Source organism: Antrostomus carolinensis, unplaced genomic scaffold (assembly GCF_000700745.2).
Source record: "Antrostomus carolinensis isolate BGI_N321 unplaced genomic scaffold, ASM70074v2 scaffold22882, whole genome shotgun sequence".
In the NCBI taxonomy this organism is placed as follows: Eukaryota; Metazoa; Chordata; class Aves; order Caprimulgiformes; family Caprimulgidae; genus Antrostomus; species Antrostomus carolinensis.
Genome location: NW_010297865.1, coordinates 6,829 through 31,284, shown reverse-complemented (window position 1 = coordinate 31,284; position 24,456 = coordinate 6,829). Strand labels below are relative to the sequence as shown.

Genomic DNA, 24,456 nt, shown 5'->3' with positions numbered 1-24,456 from the left:
TCCCTGCTTTGAACAATCCGTTCATCTTGAGTTCTATCTCCACTACCCACTTTACAAACAAGTGTAAAAATTTGTATAAAGGGCAGATATAGAAAAAATATGTTTATTACCTTAAGAAAACTATAGGGATAAACATAATATACATAGAGGAACACAGTATGAGCAATGGATGAAACACTCCAATCCTCAAGATTAAACACCTTCAATACTACTCTAATTGCTTTTCCCTGGAAAACTGTTAATTAGTATGTGTGAAAACAAGTCCAGCACTAAGGAATAATGTATCAAAAATAAATTTGACACAGAGAGAAGGAAAAAGAGAAAAGACAAACATACAAAAAACATCAATATTTTCATAATTCAAAGACTAAAGCCTAGATGCATATTTAGCATCTTAACTTTTCAGAGATGCTAAGATGACTGTAAGTATTGAAAGTTGAAAATATGTTCTGGGTTCTCTCATCACAGATTGTGTAAGAAGTTTACCTGTCTGCTCATATTAGCAGGAGTAAACTGGTTGAGGATAGGGTGCAATCCTGTTGCATCTGCAGCTGTTCTGTAATCCAGACGATATTCCATAAAAATAGTAATGGGAGTTAATTTGTCTCTAAATTCAGATTCATCCTGAGGAAACCAAAGATTTGTATTACAATAAAACATGTGAAGAAAACCGTAACAAAAAAAAAAATATTCTTCAAAAGACTCTATATGCAACAGTCATCTTGAGCAATACTGAGGAGTATTTTTATTTATTGTTCATTGTTTATGTTGTAGGAATGAGGAAGCCAAAACAGCATTAAAACTTCTGAGCTCTTCTCACACTAGAAAATAGCTTATCAGAAAATCTGCAGTATAAACTTTGAAGATGGACAATTTTAGTAGTAACATGCCTGTTCTACAAATGGAAAAAGGAGCATACAGAAGTATTAAGTCATAGAACTTTAACAGTGAGGAGCCTAAAGGACTATACAATTCCATTCTTTCCTCTCAGACAAAATTCAGTATGCTTCTAAGATCCCCCTGGACTTGTGATTTTTGCTCCCTAAAATTATTATGTTGCAGTTTAAGTCGCTGACTTTCATATTGTTAATTTCAAATCATTCTGTTTATCAAATGTTGATCCTGCCTGTCAGAGTACTTACACACCTTCTCTTAGCTTTTTGTTAGCCACAGGTTTTATCACTGTAAACTCTGCTTCATTCTCACAAAATGAGAATACACCTTCTCAGCCAGTGTTTTTTCTACTGGGTTACACTTATTAATTTTGTTAATATCTGTCCACATTTGTGGGGACTAAAACAAAAAGACTGAGAAAAAGCAAACTTAATAGTTCAGCCTTCTCTGTCTCCTCTGCTATTTGCTGATCTTTGCCTTTTAGTTGCAGATCTGTATTTTTCTTTACTCTTTTACCTCCAAAGTAGAAGCACAACTACTGCTTATTGACTTTCAGGTTCCTTGGAAATTATAACTAATTTTGTGCATAAATGACTTGTCCAAGGAGTCTGTAACAAAGTTCGAATTGAATTTCCAATCCATTTAGTGACCAGGACCTTTGTCACAGTAATATCCATCATTCATCCCCTGACAACAGGGATAACTCAGGCCAGACATATGGTTTTTGTAATTTTAGGTCTATCCATTGGGCATGAAGTTTCTCTAGCATTTTTCTTCTATTTTTTTAAACACCTAACACAAGGAACTTGTAACACACAATGCACCAAAAATTATTTGCCTACAACATAAATGGCTACTTACCCTCAAAAAGGCATCAAGTTCTTCACAATTCATTTTACCCCCCTTTGTAATAGTCATGTTCTTAGAGTGGCTAGGCTGTTTGCTGTGGAGAAAGAGAGCTCTCCTTATCGCTCCTTTCTGCTTAAGTTTATCCAACAGCAGTTCCACTTGGAAATCTGTCCAATTCAAAGCATTTGAGTTAGGGATAATTCAATCAATTAAACACAGTGCAGATTCCCATCAGAAATTGAGTTAAAAGCTGATTTAAACTACAATGAAAACCTAGTACTTGGAACTTTTAAAACTTCCAGTTTTTTCAATATAAAATCTGTTATTATATTATTACTATAATAGTTCTCAATACAGTAACTAACAAGCACTGTTGTCCTAAATTAGATTCTGCTTTTTTCCTTAAAAACTGGAAACATCTAAGAGCACTGATACATTTATAATTTATTATTACTATAGAAATGCAAGAACAAAAGTTGGGGTTTTTTGCCTCTAGAAAATTTTAAAGCCATCTTGCACATAATTATTTAACTGTATTGCTAATCTATTAACTTCGTGTATTTGGTATAGATAATGAAGTTTAAAATGTGTAACAGCTATTTATATGAATCTTCCAAGATCATACCACCTCTATACATGCCATACAGAAAATAAGGAAAAGCTTTTATAATCAGTAGACAGAATCTGAATGTAGCAGGCTGTCTGTCACACTACAAAACCTTAGAGACAACTTAAAAACGTGTTTGCAAGAATCTTTTCTGGATTCTGATCCAGAGAATCTGATGCAAAAATCAGTGATGTCAATCATAAGTTCATGATTTCAACAGAAATGTGAGAAGTCCCTTATGGCTGTTCTATATTTTTCAGGACTAATAATGCACAAACTTGAATATTCTTGTCTAAAACTCCCCTAAACAAGAGTTGATCTCAATTCTGTAAAACACAAAGGAATTTCCAAGACTAGTTCCACCAACTAGTGGTTGAACATATAGCTAAAGTTCCAGGTATGCTCAAATCCCATTGACTTTGACACAACTTCAGCAAAGAAACTGAGGACATTCATATAGATGTATACCACGACTGAACTGGTAGGACTGTGCTGTAAAAGGCAGCCAACTTTTTCAATAATGAAAAAGAACAATGACCAGTGCTCATGTCTACAAACAATATAAAAAGACTTTAAAAGTTTTTAAACTAGCAGAACTTACTGAGTGTATTAGGGAGCTTTCCTTTGCCATCTGCTTTTAAGCAGAACTTTACTTTGAAGCTGTTTTGGAGGAAAAGAAAAGATTAATTTCACACACCTTTTCTCTCATTTTCTTCTAAAATTCTTTATTGTTTATCTCAGTTCAAAGGTATTCTCTTTCAAGACCCTAGCTCACTCCCAAAAGCTATTTTCTACCAGTGGTAGAGAAACTATAACCTATTAATAAGCAGACAGCAATGCAAAGCTTTGGAGTCTTGATTCATATAGGAATAGTCACCCGTAAAGCAGAGTGTTTATTCCTGAAATCAAACGTGGCTCAGTTATTTTTAAAGCTAGAAAGAACTGGCATACCGAGTTGAAGAGGAAGTTAGCACTAGAAGGCAAAAGTGGGATTGGATAATAGTCCAGGGAAAAGGACCAAAACCAGCTTGCAGAGCAGATCGTTTCCAAACTATCTTCCATAAGGCCATTCTATTTTTCATCTAAAAAGTCAGTTAATGGATAAAAACATTGCAAAAGCTGTATGATCTTCTGCTATCTTGGGGAGACCTTACTTTACACAACACAGAAAACTGGCAATCTCTGCTGATAGGATGTAACCTAGGGCTCAGTCTAGCATCTATTGACAACAATGTTGGTCCTCCCACTGTTGTCAGAGTTCTTATTTTGTATTGTCTGTTCTTTCAGAAAAATCTGTGTTTGATCGCCTTTTTTTAATTAGCTGACTAGACTTCCTGAACTTTCTTCAAAATTGAAAGCTTATGAAAATAAAAACCAAAAAAGTCAAAGGAAAACAAAAATACCCAGCTTACCAAGAAACTTTTACATCTGATAGTGAACAGGCTTTGTTTTCTGGGTTTAGGATGGTTGGATTAACTTCTAGGGCAGCATTTACTCTAATAACTGGTCTAGCCCTGCAAAGAAAACATCCTCTTGAACAGCATTCAACACCATGGTTGACAATACTCTCCCCATCAAATTGTGAAACATACACATACACACTTAAACAATATTTAGTGAAACTGCAAGAATAACAAATAATCATTGAGTAGATCAGGGAAAAGCAGGAAGCTTTTCTGAGCCCTTTTATTATCATCAGAGTCAGAACATAGACAATTGTGTGAAGAGGAAGTCCTATCTATTGCTCCCTTCCTGGAAGTGTTTAAGACCAGGTTGGATGAGGCTTTGAGCGACCTGATCTAGTGGAAGGTGTCCCTGCTGATGGCAGGGGGGTTGGAACTCGATGATCTTTAAGGTCCCTTCCAATCCTAACCATTCTATGATTCTACAATTTCTAGCATGGATGAATAACGTATTTTCCCAAAATGAGCAAGTCTGGATGAGAATATCAGGATTGCAGTGCAATAGCTAGCAGCACCCTCTGTCAGAATCTAGGAAACTGTCACTCAGAAAGCCTTGAAGACAGCTTATTTATATTTTCTCTTAACAATAGATTATTGAGAAAGATAAAAAAAACATATAGCAGACTGTAGGTTACTCAGTGAAAACAGGAGTATAACTTTTTTTTTATCTCCAGCACTTTCAAAGGTGGAATGGCAGAAGTTCAGACTTCCCTGATCTGAAATTCTGATCTCTTCTTTTGTAACTCAAAAAATGCTGCTGAGCTTTCCTTCTGCTGGCACTTCTGTAGAAGCTTAAAGGGATACTGACCTATACAGAACAGCTGTGTCAACACCAAAGGCTCCAACAATCAAGTCTAGGAAGAAAGGAGAAATACTACACATTACAATTTATTTTTGAAAATATGCCGTTAGTTAGAGGTGGGGCTACTATTACGTTACTCTAAAGCAACATTTAGAGCAAAGGACCTGGATATCCATTTTTGTCCACATCTGTGGCTCCTTTCAGTGAGTACCCAAAACTGGGTGGCATACTGCGAGCGGCCCACTGCCCTTCAAGAATTTGAGATGGTACTGCATTCAAACCATTTGCTCTTCCATTATAGATATAAACAAGTCCTCTCTTGTCCTCTCCACCATATGGTGCAGCAACTGCAATATCTATAAAGCAAAAGAACAATCGTCAGTATCTCCAGACACAATCTAGGAAAACATATTTGTCCTTACATTGATCAGTAATTTCTGATATAACAGTTTCAATGTGCATCAGTAGGGAGGAAATGCAGCTGGCCTTTAAATTGCTTATCAACAACTTTTTTTTTTTTGTCTTTGTTTTGAACTAGATGCTGGACTTTCTAGAAAGTATAAATGTTTAACAAGAACATATATCATAGACTTTTATCAAGGAGGGAGGAGGGAAAGGAATAGTTCTGCAAACACTTCTGTGCTTCTGTAACTGACAGCCAAATCATATGGATTTGAGATGCTTCTGAGAGTATTAAACACCCAGAATTAGTCACTGTTGGCACCAAATCACAAAACCAAGTGAGAGTATCTGCTCTTTTCAGTAACACACTCGTGTTCCTCCAAAGGGTGTGACATTTTAATAATTCTGGAAAATTTAAATCAGCCTGAACCAATGTTAAATATCAACTTCTAGTCTATCCTGATCATAGCTTGGCAAAACACTTTATGGAGAACTTCCAGTTAGTGCTATTTTGCCATTTCTTAAAGCTAATAAATTTCAGAGTAATCATTATCAATAAGCAGTAATAAACAAAATGCTAATTGGACTAGCTGTAAAGACAGGTTTAGAATCTAAATTCACCATTTCCACAGTCAGATCAAAGACCAAACATGAAAGTGTTTAAATATTAAACACCATACAGAGTAATTACATTATTCTCTCTTCTTGCCTTAAATTTGAGAAAGTTTCATTAAAAAAACCAAGGACTCAAAAGTTTACCATTTTGTATTTTGACTCATCTTTACAAACTTTATGAAAACAATAGAAATTCCAATCTTGCACCATACTGTGATGGAAAACATTTTAATTAAGATTCCCAAAATTAAGCAGAGCAGGGAAAAGAAAGACTAAGAAAATCCAGACTAAATAATGCCAGTTTGCTATGGTTTTCTCACCTACACTGTATTTCAGATTGAAATATAATGGAATCAAAACATTGTTTGGATAATCTCATCAAGTGACTGGATTTTTGGCTACCAGCTGTAACCTTTCCAATGTCTTCTGTAAATAGTTGCAGTGATATTGCATCTTCAAGCTAATCCTGCATGCTATTAACAACTAAAAATGTAAACATTAACCTCATCCAAAACAATGGCATAGAATATTTTGAGCTATAAAATAAACATCTCATTCAAACTGGTACACTGCAAAAAAAGATTCTGAAGTTAACATACTTATAGTTGGCCTAAAATAAAATTTTATCTCTTAATGGATAAGCCACTTATCCACTTAATTGATAAACTGTTGGAATAATTTATACCGATTTCTACATCTTTTCTACGCTTCTTACAGGGTTTTAAAATATGACTATCAGATATAGAATAAGATCTTTCCAAGGCAATGAAAGACAGCTGAATATTAGAGAAAATGTCAATTATTTCATTAAATAAATAAATTAGAGCTACATGGGAATTTGAAATATCAGCTTATTATAAATTTTGATATTTCAGAAAATACTTAGCTTGCAATCAGAATGGAAAAAAAAAAAACAAAAAAAAAAGCTTTTATTTTTGTGGAACTTAAATTTCTACCACTCTTTAGGAAAAACTGGTGTATGACTAGCAAAACTAAGCGTTCTCCCCTAGGATTCCTGGAAGTCTCTGTCCCAAAATTATGATTCCTGTCTCTTTCACTGCTCTCCATTCCTAAGTGAAAATAACAAGAAGCACTGGCAAAGGGTTTGAGAGTCCACAGCTTCAGTTGTATCAGACTCAGACTTCTCATCCAAATACTTGCTCGAGAGGTCAAATACCCAGGTTTTGGTACAGTTGGCTGTAGTTGTTAGGAGATATTTTCAGACTCTTCCATTTTTGGGGAAAAAAAAACCAAAACAAAACCAAAAAAGCCTAGGCTTTTCTCATGAAAATGTCTTCAAACAGAACATTTTTAACTAGGCCTCTGAACAAATCCTTCTTTTCAGTCATCGATGCATTTCTGGAGAGGAAGACTGGCTTTAAACAATGGAAACAGGAAGATTAAATTGAAGATGTCCTAACAAGTCACAGTGGACAGTCAATATTTCATCGAAGTTTCTCCTGTACTTATCACTTCATAATAAACTGATCAGTGTAACACCTAAAATAATCCATGCTGTAGTTTAAATGGTATAGTCTCTGCTCGATGCATACATGTAACTCCTGTTAGCATTCTTGGGAGTAGCATACAAGCATCGAAAGGAGTCTAGACCTTAGTGTCCAACATTCAGTCATGATTAAAATGCCTAATATTTGTGTGCAGAATCCACATTCAGTGTGTTGTCTAGATTTCATCTATGAACTGAAGATACTCATCAATAAATTATGTCCTACCATTGAAGCCATCCTGATCTAGATCCCCCAGAGGTGCAATAGAACTGCTGAATCTTGCAAATATCTCAAAACCATTCAGCTTTGTGATCTGAAACCCTCCAGAGCCTCGTTGAAGGCAAATGGAAACTTGGCCGACCTCTTGAAGTTTCCCATCAGAACCTCGATCCATAAATAGAGGGGCTCCGATAAACAAATCTGTATAACTGGACCAAAGAAGGATAAGGTTCTTCAGTAACAGCAAGAAAATCCAGTTTCATTCTCTCAAGTATCCATTAGTAAGACTAACTCAGCACTGAGGTCAATATTAAGATGAAAGCTTCCTATCATTAATTGCAACTGAAGGCAAAGTAAGCACAAATATACCAGAATTTAATGCATTTAAAGTGTGTGAATACACACAAGTGCGTTTATGTGAATAAATACAAAAGAAATCTACAGCTGCTGAAACAGATGTTGAGTGCTAGCAAAAACTGTGTCACTCATATACATGTTAAACAAGTAATGAAGACAGAAATCTGTATTATAGGAAAGACTTTTTAATAAAAACATCTTATTTCTTTCCAGACACAAGTTGAGTGTCTTGAGGGGGGGAGAATAGGGCACTTACTTGTCCCCATTGATATCTGTAGCAGCCACCGAATACCCAAAATAGGCAGCCATCTGGAAAACAAAATTCAAAACAAACTTGTGAGCTGTATTGATAGAAATCCACCAACAAGTTTATACAAAGCTATACAGAAAAGAAGTTAGGGAGATGATGACACATACTGCAAATTTTTTTGACTCCTTTCTCTTCCTTACTCTGTTAGAAAGCAAACTGATCGGTTATCTTCCCCATTCCCCCTTTCGTGATCCAATCCCTCTTCCCAATTCTCAAAATAGGCAGTATTCCCTTCATTGAAATAAAATTGTTTTTCTAAGTATTAACACAAAACAGGAACTCACAGAACATATCTTTAGGATTTCTACAAACTTAATAAAATTTTTCTTTGGCACATAAGCTAATAACATTCAGAACATTATATACTCTAGTACCCTAAATACTGTTTCAACATGTCATCTTTCTATAGGAATAGCATCCTTGTCACCCACCATACTGAATAAAGCTACATACCTGCTCGCCAGTGAAGTTGTACATGGAAGACATGTTTTTCCCATTGTAGATAGACACCTGCATGTGAAGAAATACACTTTACAGCACACCAACAATATTAATCTTTTTATTTATTATATAGTTTAATGTTTCAAATTTCCTACCATGCCCAGGGTTCTTGCTGCTCTTGGGACTCCAGATACAAAGTCTGAAATACAAAGCAAGACACTCAAATAACATTCAGGTCCCAAAGCACAATGACTTTACTTGAGCAGAGCAGCTCATTCTTTTATACATTTTCCTCTGCACTGTATCTTTGTTCTATACCATTTATTTCAAATACTTGCCCAGCATATTAACATGATATTTTACTGAAACCAGGGTCTTACCTTCCATGCCATCGCCATTGAAGTCTCCAACAGCCACCGAATAACCTGATCAACAGAACATTAGGAAATCACTTGAAAAACATTATTAAACCTTTAATCTCTCTGTACACTTTTCATAGGTTTTCGTGCACAATCCTGTCATTTCATCTTAAATCATAGTGAAATAAATGTTGCCTCTAAGTAGCTTAGACTATGAGCAGCTATGTGAGTAGATTGTAATTCATCAGCATCCAGGAATTTGCAATCAGAAGATGAAAATTTTTTAATTGTCATCCTAGGAATTGTCCTGGTCTATCCTTGCTTTTCTGAACCAAGTTAGACACACATGAAGCTAAACAATGATTTCCCTCTCCTCTAAGGGACTCTGTTCATTGGTTTTCTTCCTTAACATGATTCTTTCACATTTTTATTTTGTTTTGGTAGTTTATTTAGAAACAGCTGCTTTTCTTAAAAATAGTTATGTGACTAAATTCTCACAAAGAAAGCATACTGATGATGTATATTCAGCCAGAATCAGAGAGAAAAAAAAAATTATGGAAATGTTTCCATTTATTTTGTAATCAGGTGCTTTTGGAATGAAGCCTATGGCAAGATAACTAAGCTTCCATCATACAGAAATTACTGCATTCTCAGGCACGCAGCTCTTCAGTTACTTATCAAATGTTAAATTAGTAGTAGTGTGATTTAGACTTAAATATGAACACAAGGCAGTTTTTCAAGTACAGAGAAGTTTTATTCCTTTTCAAACTACGCACCCAAGTAACTGTCATCAAAAGCAGCGCTGGCAGGTCTGGTTGCTAACTGGTCATCATATTTTGTACTGTAGACTTTGGAGTCATATTTAGCCACAATCTCTGTCACTCGATCAGAAATAAGTTGGCCTAAAGGGAAAGAAAACAGCTTAAAACCACAGAAAAATGTGTGCACTCATTCAATACGCAACAGGACTGATTTACAGAATGCTTGCTTCTAGAGCAACAACTTCCACAATACTGACCAGAAAACAGTCGACAGCTGCAGCACTAGAAAGGATATAAGTGAAATTTTGGATCCTACTTCAAGCAAAGATTTATGCCGATATTTAATCAAAAGCAGACAGAGTTCTCACTGAAAATAGAAGTCGCTCCCACATGTAGGCCAGGATTTAAACAGGACTGCTCAGTTAGTTAACAGTAAGCATATGCTTATGGTATTGCAGAACTGAGTCATCACTCCTCGTCTACATACCATAACATGAGAGCTTAACATGGCAGACAAGAAGCTCATCAGATGAGCACAGGATAGTACCACATTCTGTTTCCACTTCACAAGCCACTAGGTGGTGACTTCATCACATTCTGTTCTTTGAGTTTAAATTAAACCTTGAATCACAAAACAATCTTCTTTTCAGAAGAGCACTTGCTTCACATACGTATTGATACATATATGGAGTATAGGGAAAATTATTCCTCCAGCTTCTCAAAATATACAATAAAAACCTGGGGTTTGTGAGTATACTATTGCCTTCTATTCAGAGTTGAGATCTTTTTTGTAGTAGTAGTAGCAGTAGAAGACAATAAGATTGTTTCGGCAGATGAGCTCTAACTTTTGCTAAAAAGCAATAAAACGTATTCACAAACATAATATATATTTTACTGTATTGACAGTTCATTTTTAGTCATTCCATTTTGTTCAGAGTTTAAAACATAGGACTGGAAACAAGCCTCCTGTGCTGCTGCACCTATGTGTAAGCTGGCACGATACAGAAAAATCTTTCAAACATTGGTATTTACACTTAAAAATAGGCAAAAGAGTTTGGCAGCTATGTCCTGATTGTAGCAGCACCTCCTTTGGAACAGAGAGCCACAACTGAACACTGAATGATCCTGAAAACAAACACTGACTGAAGCCCACATTAGCAAAACGTATAGGAAATGTTTTGTGTAAACAGAGCAGTGAGAGGTAAAATGTGCACCATGGCACAAACAGATCAATAGAAACAAATGTAATACATCTGTGCTGTGAATAGAAAAAAAATTATAGTTCTCTTTGCAGGGTACATTTCTCATTGAAGATACATGTTTCATACATGTGTCCAAAATTAGAAAACATGTAGATTTTGAAACAACAAGCAAAATATCATAAAGGAAACTTAACCTGCCGGTGGAAACAAATTCCACATTCCTGGGAACATGCCTTTAAAACAATCATAGTTATTTAAAAGACAAAAGACACATCTATACAATTATTACTTCAGCTTTAATCTGTGGTTGCCTTGATTATTCAGGAAATATTTTGAAGATGAAGAAAAATTATTTCTGTTAGTTTTCTTACTGACAAAGACTTTGAGAATGGTTGGAGGCATGATACAAATGACTAAGAAGATCAAGAGAAAAATCGAAGAGGTCAGCTTCTCTGTGACATAAATGATATATCCCACCTTGCCAGTAAAAACTTCCAGGTCCTCCAAGTAGCACTCTGTCTCCCTAAGAGTGGAAAACAAACAAATAAAAACCATAACACATACACATGAAGCATATCTAAAGACAAGATAACACGTTCTATGTTTTTGGGAAGTAATCCCATGCACGTGTATCACTGTAGCTTCACTGATCCCAATACATTTTATTTTTTGAAGAAATGATTCATTAAAAATGCATCTCAAAATGCTGAGATAAACAATATGCCTTCAGTGATTTGCTTCTCTATTCGACCCATTTAAAATTCCTGGAAGAATTCTGCTTTTCTTCTAACAGACCCTTCTTATCCACATAAATCTAAGAAATACAATTAGAAGAAAACTTTAAGACTGCTACAAGGCAATCATAACATGGCTTTAGGTCAGTACACAAAACTAGTTTCATCTTCTGCCCCTGCCACTTTCTGTAACTTAGAAAAGTTTAATTCAGAAAAACTGCAATGTAATACCCCCACTCTGTATTCCTTGTCCAACTGCAATCCAGAAACCATTTTATGAAACTTTAACCACATTAGCTATCCCAGTGCTGGGAATTTGCTCCTTAAGTACTGAATTGGGCCATAGGCTCTGCTGCATAATTAAGCCACTTATTCTGGTTTTCATCTTAAAACCTCCCATATTCACCACTCAAAAATCTAGGTCATAGATTTGGAGATACCTTATACTCAGGCTTGCCCACTCAACTAGGGTATTAGATTAGAGCCCAAGGTTGGTTTTAACTGGGGCTAGAGTCTGCACAGTAAGCCTGAGGGGTGCATGCAAAATAATTCAGTTACAGTCCTATAATGCACTTTGCACAGTTTCCTCTAGAGGGAAAACAAGAGTGTCCTCAGGAAAAGAGTGAAGGGATATGACCCAATCATAAGGTGTGAAGTACCCAAAAAATTGCCACATCACAAATAGGACTTGTGTGGTCTTAACATGTCCAGACTAGGCTAAACAATTTAACTGTACAATATAAAAATGTACAGTTAGTTCTCAGATTTGCACACAGTTTTATTGTGCTTGTATTTAAAAATTAATTGTGAATTTAAAAAAAACTAACAAAAAATATAAAAGGCCAGAAGAACATAAAAGTAGAAGAAATATAAGATAAACAGCAAACAAATAAATTGCCTACTTCTGCTAGCTGGTGAGAAAAATAAAATATAATTCACAAGAACATTGTTTACCAATAAGTTATTCTTCCTTAAGAAGCTATGCACCACCGCCTTCAAAATAAGTGTCTCAAAAAAACTGACTACCACTGTTTATTTCACTTGAGGACTAGCTGCAACAGAGGTTTATAGCATGAGGCTGGAAAAGCAGATTACTTGTTTAGGACATGATTACTATTGCTAGAGTGGTTTGAAGTTATTTTTGTTTATTTACAAGGATGTGTTTGGTTGTGTTTTTTCCCCCCAGAAATGGTAGTTTATGTTTAGTTTCATAACAACTGTGCTTTTATGTGGTCTGTATCAGGGTTGTTGTTAACTTGCAGTGTCTGCTGACTCGTAGGAATTGAGAAAGAATCACATACCTTTGTAAAGTCAATACTAAATCCACCTTGACAAAATCCCTGTCCATCTGCATCAATAGTGGCTAAAAAAAAGAATGGATAGAAAAGAAGGAGAGATAATAAAAAAATCAGTATTATCAGTATAGATCAGATGATCCTGTGAATTACTTTGCAATGCATCTTCCTAAGTAACCCTGCACTACTGAACTTGAACCTTTTTTTTTTTCTCCTAAATCAGGATTTTCCCTTTATCAACAACTCTAAACCAAATGCTGTAACAACTTTAGGGCTGGCCTAACACATGTATTACATTAACATATGTTCTAGCCTAACACAGTCAAACTAAACAGCAACTTCATATTCCTTTGTATTTAGTCTTCAAAAGTTTAGGGAAAAAGTACTTGCAGTTTTTATTCAGGAAATAAGATACCTGGAAAATAGGGAATAAGCTTTTTCTTTTGGTATGGGAAAAAAAACCTGAAAGGTACATAACTAAGTTGTTTCAAGTCTTAGTTTAAAAAAAAAAAAAAAATTAAAAAGGTATACCTGGCCAAAAAAATCTCTACATATTAATACTCATCCCAGCAAGAATTGTTATGGTTCAGTTAATCTTGAGATTATACAGCTCCAGAGTAGAAATGCTGAGATTCCCTTATCTGGAAATGTGACTACTTAACTAGCATGATTTACTTTAATATATGCTTATTTAACTTCTTTTCATGTTGGACCACACTGGATTTCATTGCCGCTGTTCACCAATGGTTTTCAGCAAATTAAAAAAAAAAAAAAAAAAAAAATCCTAGCTCAAACATTCAACTTTTAGATTTCTATATTTTAAAAAAAGGTTATAATCATCTGAATAGTCTACCAACTCAACTACATGATATGGATGCAAAGCATTTGGAAAATAAGACTCAAAATGTTCAATAAGGAATATAATTAAAACAATGCATTGCTATGTATGCATGGATACGTGGAAATCAGAACTTATGTGTGCAAAACCTTATCTTCTAAAATGACCTCTCTTTAAATTACTTGAGTAACAATAATTAAGCTTCAGAAAATTCTAGAATTGGTCTTTGAAAAAGCACTTGCTACATAATTTTGTTCGAGTGATTAATACAGAAATGATCCTTTGAAAAACTGAAGTCATAAATTCCAATGATAGTTGGATCTAAGTTTTTTCTCTGGCCTACTGCAGAGAAAGCAAGGTCTGCATCCTGAACATCAACTGGAGGAGAATTCAGATGTCTGAATCTAGCTTAGTTTTTTTTCATAACTGTTATGAGGCTCTACACGGAAGGGGAAAATATCTGTAAAACATCCTGCTTCAAATGCACACAAAATATAACACAAAAGAAATTCCAAACAGAAAAGCAACCAAGTGCTGTGCACTTACTTGACCTGCAGGGTGCATATTCCACAGATTTAGATCCAGCAAGCAGGTAACAAGTTCCTACTGGCTCTCTCTCTTGTTTTGTTTCAGTTCTCCAGTGGTACAATGGGGCACAGGCCTAGGGAAGAACAGATGGCAGTGACGAAAGAAACTCCTTTTCAAAATGCTGGGGGGGGTATAGAATAATACAATGGAATTCCAATTTTCTACAGAAAAATTTTGGCAGATGTACCATGTATTATTAAAGGAGATCTATACTGTCAACGCTGGGGCAGAAGTACCACCAGTTTGTATTTTTAGAAATAGCCAATTTATCGCCAGAATTTTAGAAATAATATTTTCTAAACCAACAGTTGTAAAGAGTTCATCAAGAATTTCTAACACATTCTAACGTCAGCAAATTAATTCTACTGCTTTCCTCAAAACCAGACAAAAATGCTACAACCTTTGTTTATAAAGACTTGAGAAAAGGCTACCCAATAAACTCTAAAAAAGACAAGTCATGCTGATCAGTGGAATTTTGTTTAAATTCCAAGTTATCTGGATCTTTTTACATTTTTTCACTACAATATCACAGGACTGAGGCATTTGAAGGGCTTCAAAAACCTACCAGAATTTTATCATTTTTTGATCTCACAGAGGCTCCAAACCACTGATGAGACTTAAATTCCAGAGGATCATTAGGAGCAAAATCTCTGTTGCCTACAAAGAAAATGAAAAAGAAGCATAATTTCACAGAAAACGGTACAGTAAGGATAAAAAAAAAAAAAAAAAAAAGGCTAAGTCATTGGTTTTGATACATACAGAGAAAAGCAGAAAATTGTAACATTGGAGGATAGCACCCTTCCATGGAAATAAGCTTTAAAAAGGAATTATTATTATTCAGTTTTACATCTAGGGTCAAATGCAGCTATTTTTACATATAAAGCATTAGTACAATACTAATTTGTTGTAACAGCACAAAGTTTATAGCATCTTTGACAGCAACACAGTAAATACCTCATACTTGAGATATTTGACTTTCAAGTCAGATTACAGCACTGCTCAAGAATCAGTGCCAAAGCCAAGTTAGGACTAAGGCTTCTAGAATAAATATTGCCCTGATTAAATTATGTGAGTTTTGCCTTTGGCTAGAATCCAGACAGAAATTCTTCTACTATTCTACCAAGCGTTAACATCTCTATTCTGAACGTCACTGCAGTGTACAAAGCATGGCAACTAGCATGCCTACAAGCTACAAGGAATGTGAAATGGTATTCAGTAACAAAAATGTTAGAGAGTTTGTCATACAGAAGAGTAAGTCAAATGAGGGGTAATTTGCACTGATGTCTGTATGCTAACTGTTGGGTGATGAAGGTTAGGAGAAGCAACTTAATGAGCTATATTTGTGCAAGCGTGAATATTAAAAGTCTTTAAATTGTTTAATGTTTCTTATGTACTTTCATTGGAATAACAATGGAAAATTTGCCAGCCTAATGAGAAAATGGATGTAGCAAGCCGGAAAACATATTTTTTTTTAAAAGAAGCCACCTACATAGCTGGTTTACAGTGCCTAAAGCTAAAGGAGTCAATGAGGTCAACATATTGCTGGGGGGAATCCCCAAACCCAACCCCGCTATGAATCAGAGACCTGTGACCACTTGAATCAAAACTTCCTTGCTTGTCTTACACTTGGTAAAGAATGTTTTGTCTCAAGAGACTGTGATACTTCCATTAGGAAAATCCCATGAAAATGAAAACAAAATTGATTCTTATCTGCAGAGTCAGCCAAAACAAGCAAGTATCTGGACTAGTTTTGCTCTTAGATTGAGACTATGCCAAGTGCATAGCATCACAGAGAAATACTTTGTTTTTTCTGATTTCATAAAAGGTAATTAAAAATACCCACTTCCTTCTGTCACCCCCTCCTCTCCACTTATTGAATAGGTGCTAAAGACATGGGAACCCTGATGATTAGCACATCTGCACAGATTTATGTACACTTGAACATTTATCCTGTCACCCTCACACAGACAGAAACACAGTTTGGACCTGCGTATCACCTTCTTATAGTACAGAAAACCAAAAAGATCAAGATGTTTTCCAAATAGGGAATTACCGTGAGCACACTTCTATAATCCCTGGTTTATAATCTTCTTTTCCCTTCCTTGCCTTTAATTCATGAAAACCCATCCAAGGACAGTTTTGCTCAAAGGATGCAGTAGCATGACTGAGATAATTTCAGACGAAGCTGCCACTAAAAGGGGCAGCAATTCCCATATGCTCCTGTCCATATGCTCCTGCTGCCAGCCTTGGTCTTGGCACTATTACCTTCTTGTCACATAGTCACAACATGAACCACCTAAGAATGAACCCTACTAAAAAATATTCAACTGGGACCAACCCAGCTGACTGCATGTAGAGGGAAGTAGTGCCAACCTGCTGGGGAGAAGACAGGAACATATGGCTGGGAACTATATCCTTTTTGGCAGCATCAGGGACTTAAAATTGGTTTATTCTGCTTGTAACCACACCCAAGGTTACACAGCCTAGAAAGACAGATTTGGCTTCTACCCTTTATTCGTCCAGCTACTCTCGAAGACAAAGAAATTTCTCAGCTTTACTTGCCAAACAAAGCTTTAAATAATATAAAACTTGGGAGTAGTTACAACATGGCATTTTACACTTTTCTCTACTGTTGGATACTTATTCAACGTTATATATCTATGACTAAAATAAAAGGTAGTATAGCAGTTTTATAGCAAAAAGCAGAATCCTGTTGTGCTAGGTACTATAAAAGTGTCTAGGATGTAAACTTCCCATTTAAGTTTAAAACAAGAGGCAGCAAATAGAAGGAATGGTCTTGTTGCAATAGCAGGTAAGCAGCCATTCAGCATTATCGGCAATCTGATTTTATCACAGATGTTAGGGAAATTAGTTCCTTCAAGTTTCATCTGAATACATCAGCTGAGACAGCATAAAGCAATAAAAAAAATTTAAAAAGAAAAAATAAGAGAGACAGATTACTGGTTACTGGTGTCATCTACCTATAGTTTATGTTGACTGCACTGGAGAAGAGGGGAACCAATAGTTTAACCAGCACACGCTGCCTAAACAGCCCCTCTCTGCCTTTTCCCTTTGCACTCTTGACCTGTAGGCGCTGCCGCCACCCAAGGAAGAACCAATGTCCAGGACAGCAGCTGCAAAAACTTCTCTCTCCCTCAAGTCTTTAAGGGACCTTTTTTTCCCCCCTACTGTACTGAAAAAGCCTTGATTCAGCTCTAAATTGAGGATAATATTAGAAACCTCTCTTCAATTTTATTTTAATAGGTAAACATCTAGGCTTTGAGCTATATCTAGAAGCTGGCATATATAAAACTAAAATCTCCAAATCATAAAGCAAATGACCATGACCCCAAGTTTATTATGTTCTAAGTGTCACGTCTTCAAAAGCCAGCATTATAATTTCTGAAGGCCTACATAACAAATAAGGAATTCTTATGCTTAAAAAAACCCCCCGTCACATGGTAAAATGTGCTTCATTAGGCAACTTGGCTAAATAAATTTTATTTGTTTATAGTACACTACTATCACAAAAATATTTTACAAACACCCTGGTTAGCCAAATTGTCTAATGTCAGTGCAGATGCACATAACATGAAACAACATCTGCTACAAGGTTAAGATGCCTTACGTTGAGTTTATCCTGTATTCAGAGCTTCACTAGGTTCTCTAAAACTAAGGGGGGGGTCTTGAGGAGAGGGAGTTGCTGCTTGAGAATTGATGTAACACAGGAAAGTGCATTAAGACACAAATGCTATTATCAAGTAAAAGTACGTTCATTGGAGACATGGACTTTTCAAATTCAAATTAAAAAATGCAGATATTAAATACAGGACAAATTTGATGTTAACTCTCCATTAAAGAAAAGTCAGCTTTATTTACCCATCCCCATTCACAAGTCTCCCCAGGAAAACACTGTGCAAATAGATTATGAGCCTTTCCCTCAGCTCCAGAAGAGAAAATTATTTTATGAGGAAATCTGGAAAACACCCTGCCATCAAAAATCCCCTTGCTTTAAATAAGAAATCATTTGGGTTTCTCTTCCTGACTGGGGAAAACAAACATAAAGAACACTGAAATGTGAGCCCTCATAGAAGGCAACGGGAGTTAAGGTGTTTTAGCTATACTGTAAAGTAGATTTGTCATGGGAAGATATAGGAATGACTTCAGCATTTCTGTGTTTTAATATAAATAATGAGCCTGACTTTATTATTATTTTGCCAACTGTGGTAGTTATAGAAAAAAAGAAACAACAAAAAACCCAAAAGCCTTCCCTCATATCCTTTAAAAACAGTACCTACACTAAATGAAGCAAACTGTAATACAGATAGGATTTAAATATACAGGGATTTATAAATCCAGACGAATGTTTTGATGTACTATAGTCAGCCTTACTGCTATAATGGCTCTTGTTGCCACTGCTGTTTTTCTTGTATTTCCAAATTCTTTTACAGTGTCTCAAGAATACCTTAGAAATGTCCTTAAATCAACAACGTAGATTTTAAACAGGCATTGAAATAAATATATCTAGGCAATACATACTATGTTCTGACTAGACATATTCAAGAAAACAATCAGAGTTTTTACACAATGCTATTTGTCAGACTAAAATGCAGCTGCTACAAGGACTTCTACTTGATGGGTTCTTAATTCCAGGATTATGTCATTTGACCATAGGGTATTATTTTGTATCTGTAAAGGCAGCTTATGCTGTGTTTTTTCCTTTGCTCCTTCTCATTGTAGTAGATATCACATGATGACTTTATATAACTCTTTCATTAGGGAAAAAGGGCTGACATGCCAGCTCAACAGTGCTTTGTCTCACAAAGTAACTTCCAGGTGGAATGGAGTTGTCAAGGCAGGAATATAATTGCTTTTAAAAAAATCTACATTATAGAGGTGCGTTGTTGCTGCTGGACCAATGGAACATTGTCACTTGACTGCTTACATAGGATTTAAATTTATAAAGAGAAACCAACGTGGAGGTATACTGAGTAGAAACTGCAGAAAAGGAAAAAAATAATAGTCTAAGTCATCTTCCAAATAATAATAAAAAGAATCACAGAATCACAGAATGTTGGGGATTGGAAGGGACCTCGAAAGATCATCCAGTCCAATCCCCCTGCCGGAGCAGGAACCTAAACGAAATTACACAGGAAGGCGTCCAGGCGGGTCTTGAATATCTCCAGAGAAGGAGACTCCACAACCTCCCTGGGCAGCCTGTTCCAGTGCTCTGTCACCCTCACTGTAAAGTAGTTTTTTCTCAAGTTTAAGCGGAACCTCCTGTGTTCCAAAAAGATCAAAAGTTCTTTCAGTGCCGAATGTCTTTTGGCTATCAGCTTTGGCTAGTTGGCGCCTTTCCAATGTAAATGTTATCACTTACAGAAACAATGGTGTCACTATAAAATGACTGCAGTTGAGTAAGTGGATGAGTTGTAACCTGTAGCCAGCTTGTTTGCATGGTAATAACAAAACTGAACTAAAACATTTGCCCCTGATCTTGAGTGCCAGACTTAGCTGAGATAATCATGAGTCAAGAGGCAGTGAACTGATGAAGCCTGCCTCTGTGTCATTATACTATGAATACTTAAGAGGTTGTAAAATTTAAATAGTCACCCAATTCACAGAATTTCCATTAAAATAAACGTCTTTGTAACTATGCCAATTCAAAGTAAATTATGTTGCCTCTTCTAGGTAAAGGGAAACTTTATGCAGCTAGCCAAAAGAAAGACAAACTTAAAAAAATATACAAGAGTGCTGTTTTCAGAATATGAGAGCTTCACATGGTGTAAAGCTTGCTGTCTTCCATCCAAAATCTCAGCAATTTCAGCCTTAGTTAATGAGGCAAGAGCGAGTGAGTACAAGCTTATCTTTACTTGAAACTCCTCCTGCTGTGAGGCAGCTGATGGTTTAGCAACCTTGGTTTAGCCTCAGTGTTTTGTTAATGACTCAGGGAGAGGGAATACAGAGCTTCCCATTAGGCCCCTTCCCTCTTCTGAGGTATGAATCCTGCTTCTTTCCCTGGGCGGTGCTGGAACAAAAGCATCTTTTCCCATTGCTTAATGTAAAAAAGTAACTTTTTTTTTTTCTTCCCAACTTGTCATACAGTTGAGATCCAGCTACACACACACAGAGCCAAGAGTATTCACGCAGGAGCCTACCTAATCACGAAAGCACGAGCATTTTTCCACTGTCAGCTATAACAGCATGCGGAGGAGGTTTTATACATTCTGTCACCCTCTTTTATACTTGAAGCAATACCCAGAGCCCAATGCAGACCTCAGCACACACAATAAGGATAGCAACCAAACTTCAATGGGATCGAGGTCACGATAGATTTAGGGAGATAAAAATCAATCCATTTTACTAGAAATGATGAATGGTCTTCACAAGATTTATTGCTTTGTTGTTGACTAATCCGATAGCCTTTGAGACTGAAATCCCCATATAGACTGAACCCTAATACCAATAAAACCATCAGCTAAAAATAAAACAGTACTTTGTTAAAGCATGCTATTTTCACAAAATACCGACCTAACCCACACTTCCTTATGCATCTCCTTATTCTATAAGTGGAAAAGATGGAATTATGAACAACTGACTCGTTTGCACAAATGATCAAAATCTCCAAAAGGCAAACATAAGCTCATGACACCCATTCCAGTCATAACTTCCCAACATGGGCAGATCTGACGCTGTGCAATGCTACAGCACGAAGCTGTGCAAGGCAGTTAAAATACCCACTTCAAACTAAATAGGTCACAGATAGATACAGCCATGCCAAACTGGTGGTTTAGGCTTCCAAACAAAGACTCCTATTGTCTAGAATCACCCACTTGGGGATAGAAAAAAACAAAACAAAACAAAAAACTAAAAAAACCCCCAAAACAGCTAATGTGGAAGCATAAGGAGAAATCAGGAGAGTTTTTACAAATATTTTCCTTTTCAAAAGTCTCTTTCTTCTCTTTTAGCACAGATCAAAATAACCAGCCTTAAAAGAATTTCATACAAAAATATTTAAGAACACACAATTTCTCTAAAAATACTCTGCTGTGTCAAAACACATGGGAGGGAGAGGAGAGGATGGACAGTACAACTGTAAAAGTGATAAAACTTTATGCAGCCAGAGGCTACACTGAATTCTTTTTCCAAAGCAATAAAAAGACACTACAGAGAGCTGAAAACATTTGAGATGCTCTTAGTTTCCAGTATTCAATAGCTTCTGCAGGTTTCCCCAAACCTGAATTTTGAGATCCGAGAATGAAAGCAGTGGGCAAAGCTTTTACCAAAAGAAGGAATGACAATTTAGCAGTGCGTCCATCTGCTATACTATGTGGCTCAGAAAAGCAAAACAATACATTGTCTGAGCAAGCAGATCTTTCTGTGCTAAGAACGAAATCTGCTCAAGAAATCTGTAATTCATTAGCATAGAAGTTCAAAGTTGGTTTATGAGCATATTTTCCTTTGTAACAGTTCATAGAGCTGTCTGCATTTCATCAGATTATACTAAATGCAGAAGCTCTTGAAACAGTCTCAGTACCGCACTTTTTAATGCTGACAAAGAGCTGCACTTTCAAGCATCCTGTACTGGAGCAGGTACATTTCTCAATTAAAGTTTTCATTAAAAACCTGACAGGTTTTTGTGAGAAACTTTATCCTCACAAAACCATTTTGTTACATTTTTATGAAAAGCCATGGGAGCATGAAGAAATGCTATTTCTACCAACCCACTTCTGATTATTCTTGACTGATGAAGAGCTAGAACATAAAGACAAAAAGTAAAATAATATGAGTAATTGTGAAGAAGATTGTTTCCTTTTGGAAAACAAGCACATAGGAAACTCATTTGTTTTACATTAATTTGATACATACTGCTCACATGTGTACAGTCTGATTAACTCCAACTGGTTACATGGGTCTCTGAAGAATTTTTGGTTTGTTTGTCAGAATGAAAATTCAAAGTTTTCTAAATTCTTTCTAAAATTCCATGGCCAAATAATGGAAGCATTTATCTAGATGTCAGACAGTTAGCTAAGTGTATCCACCCTGCTATTCCATGTATGCCAAACTGTAAAATACATAAATAAAAGCATAAAGATGACCTGTTGATTTTTCTGAAAAGCCCAGTTGATCACCCCTCTGCTCACTGGTTTTGTTATCTGGCTCAATGAGCTTCAGATATTCCTCTTGCACAGAAAAAACATGTTTAATTTTACAAACAAAAAAATTGACAACTATATAAAATAAATATAACTCGCAGAAAAACCTTTAACATTTCAAGAATATTTTCCCTGAGCAAGATTATGGATATACTTTCAGTACTATTTAGTACTACCTATGCAAGCTTTGCTGTGCTAGTCCATGAAGGCTATGGAAGGAGAAAATGGAAGGGAGAACAGATGTGTCTTTAAAACAAGTGTTTTTGGACCTTTGTCTCAAAACTGATCAGAAACAGAAAATGGACTGCTATATTAAGTGCATTCCTTTTACAGTTTACCCACAAGAAATATGTTTTTCCTGGAAAAAGTTGCTAAGCAGTTGGCAGATGAAGCCAACTGCTCACTAGACACTATTAAGCTTTCAAAGAGAGGAACCACCTCTCCAGTAAGTCTTGCAGAAAGAGTAGTACTAGGACTAGGCAAGCTGTAAGAGCAGTTTTCGCACCATTTGCTTTCCCAGATTCTTTCTTCTTTATAAGATTCAGAACATTCCCCTATTGCTACAGATTAAAACAAAAAATAAACTAAATTTTCAGTTACCTGGTGTGGAGAAGAGTTAAGAATGAAGACAACTATTTACCCACCTTGACCTATAGCTTGTGTGTTTTGCTAATTTGAATGTGAAATGTGAAACACCTTACAAAGGAAAGGATTTACTCATATTGATTATGCTTATGACAATTTCAAAGAACATACTATCTTGAGAATGTAAATTTCGCCTGAGTGCTTGTCCTGAAGAAATAGTCTCCTACACATTCTGAAATTCTAAGTTAACTGAGAGGGGGAAAAAAATCCCAAGTATTTTCTATAACAATTCAATTGAAATTGTGGCAATGCTGCGGCAATTGTAGTAAGAATTCAAGTTATACAAGAATACAAATACCAGAAACTTTAGTTTTGTGACAGTGGCACGTTTAGCTTCTGAATTAACAAAGTAAACAAGAATAAGGTAAAACAAGTTGAGTGTTTATATATCAGCTTTTAATCAAATACATTTCTATCTAGATTTGCAGGATAACCTGTTAAGAGTAACAGATTCAAGCCCTGCTTCCTATTTCAGTTCTGCAACAGTATCAGCAAAAGCATGTGAGGAAGTTTGCTCTGGTGGTTGGTTCCTTTTTAACTTTAACATTTATGAGCTTGTAAGAGCTAAAACCAGCCTGAAATGCAGGCCTAGCGATACTTGAAAGCCTTTAAAAAAAGCTTACTCTATGTTCTGGCCATGCACACACAAGCACATGCAGCACAGCTATATGAACCCCTGAATTTGAGGGCACTTTCTACCACACATGTTTGTTATGCAATTTTCACATAGTCATAACTATGTTAAATCAAAGCCAACTGATGTCAATGCTAAAATGTTCAGAAGCCCCACAGTGAAACATCTTTACATTTGGGAAGTGTTAATGTGCAATATAAACATTTTGCCTTCCAAAGCCACCATGTATACCAGAATGTCAAAAGCAATTAGTATAATATGTACAGAAACACACACACTGAGACGTATATGCAGAATATTCTCTAGTGTATTTTTACATGAGTGTAACCATTGTGCTGTGAGTTATAGGACAAGGGGAGATCCCTCTTCCCCTTTGCAAATATTTAAAATGAGAAAATAGGCTGTGTAGGAACAGTAAAAGAACTTTTTTTTTTTTCCGGCCAGCATTTAAAAAAAATTAATATATGCTTTAATGAGGGGTTTTTTATGTTACAGGCTGGTGAGGAGGGTGTGGAAGGGAGGGAAATACATATATTTTCAGCATGAGAGTTATATGAGTTCCACGAATGGACTCTTATTACCCAGCTCCCTTCCTGAAAGAGCTCAATTGTCATGCACAGGAAGGAAGAAACAAAGTACTAAATTGGGTACTACCAAGAACTATCAGCTTAATGACTTGTCGCTTTCCTCCTCTCTTCTTTAATAAGAAAAAATAATAAATGAGAGAGGAAAAAACCTTGTTTGCTATTTGTGATACAGCCACGAGACAAGTGGACA

At 36.0% G+C, this 24,456-nt stretch overlaps 1 protein-coding gene across 1 annotated transcript in view; it reads right to left on the bottom strand.

Moving 5' to 3' along the window:
- LOC104520556 (integrin alpha-V) overlaps nt 1-24,456 on the bottom strand; it is a 41,533-nt gene that overhangs the window by 12,470 nt on the left and 4,607 nt on the right. The window contains 16 exon segments of the mRNA XM_010162273.2: nt 487-624; nt 1,756-1,910; nt 2,952-3,010; nt 3,763-3,864; nt 4,622-4,667; nt 4,780-4,971; nt 7,366-7,568; nt 7,973-8,025; nt 8,480-8,536; nt 8,623-8,666; nt 8,848-8,892; nt 9,603-9,728; nt 11,267-11,312; nt 12,825-12,886; nt 14,203-14,317; nt 14,810-14,901. Coding sequence (XP_010160575.1) covers nt 487-624; nt 1,756-1,910; nt 2,952-3,010; nt 3,763-3,864; nt 4,622-4,667; nt 4,780-4,971; nt 7,366-7,568; nt 7,973-8,025; nt 8,480-8,536; nt 8,623-8,666; nt 8,848-8,892; nt 9,603-9,728; nt 11,267-11,312; nt 12,825-12,886; nt 14,203-14,317; nt 14,810-14,901 — 1,535 coding nt within the window.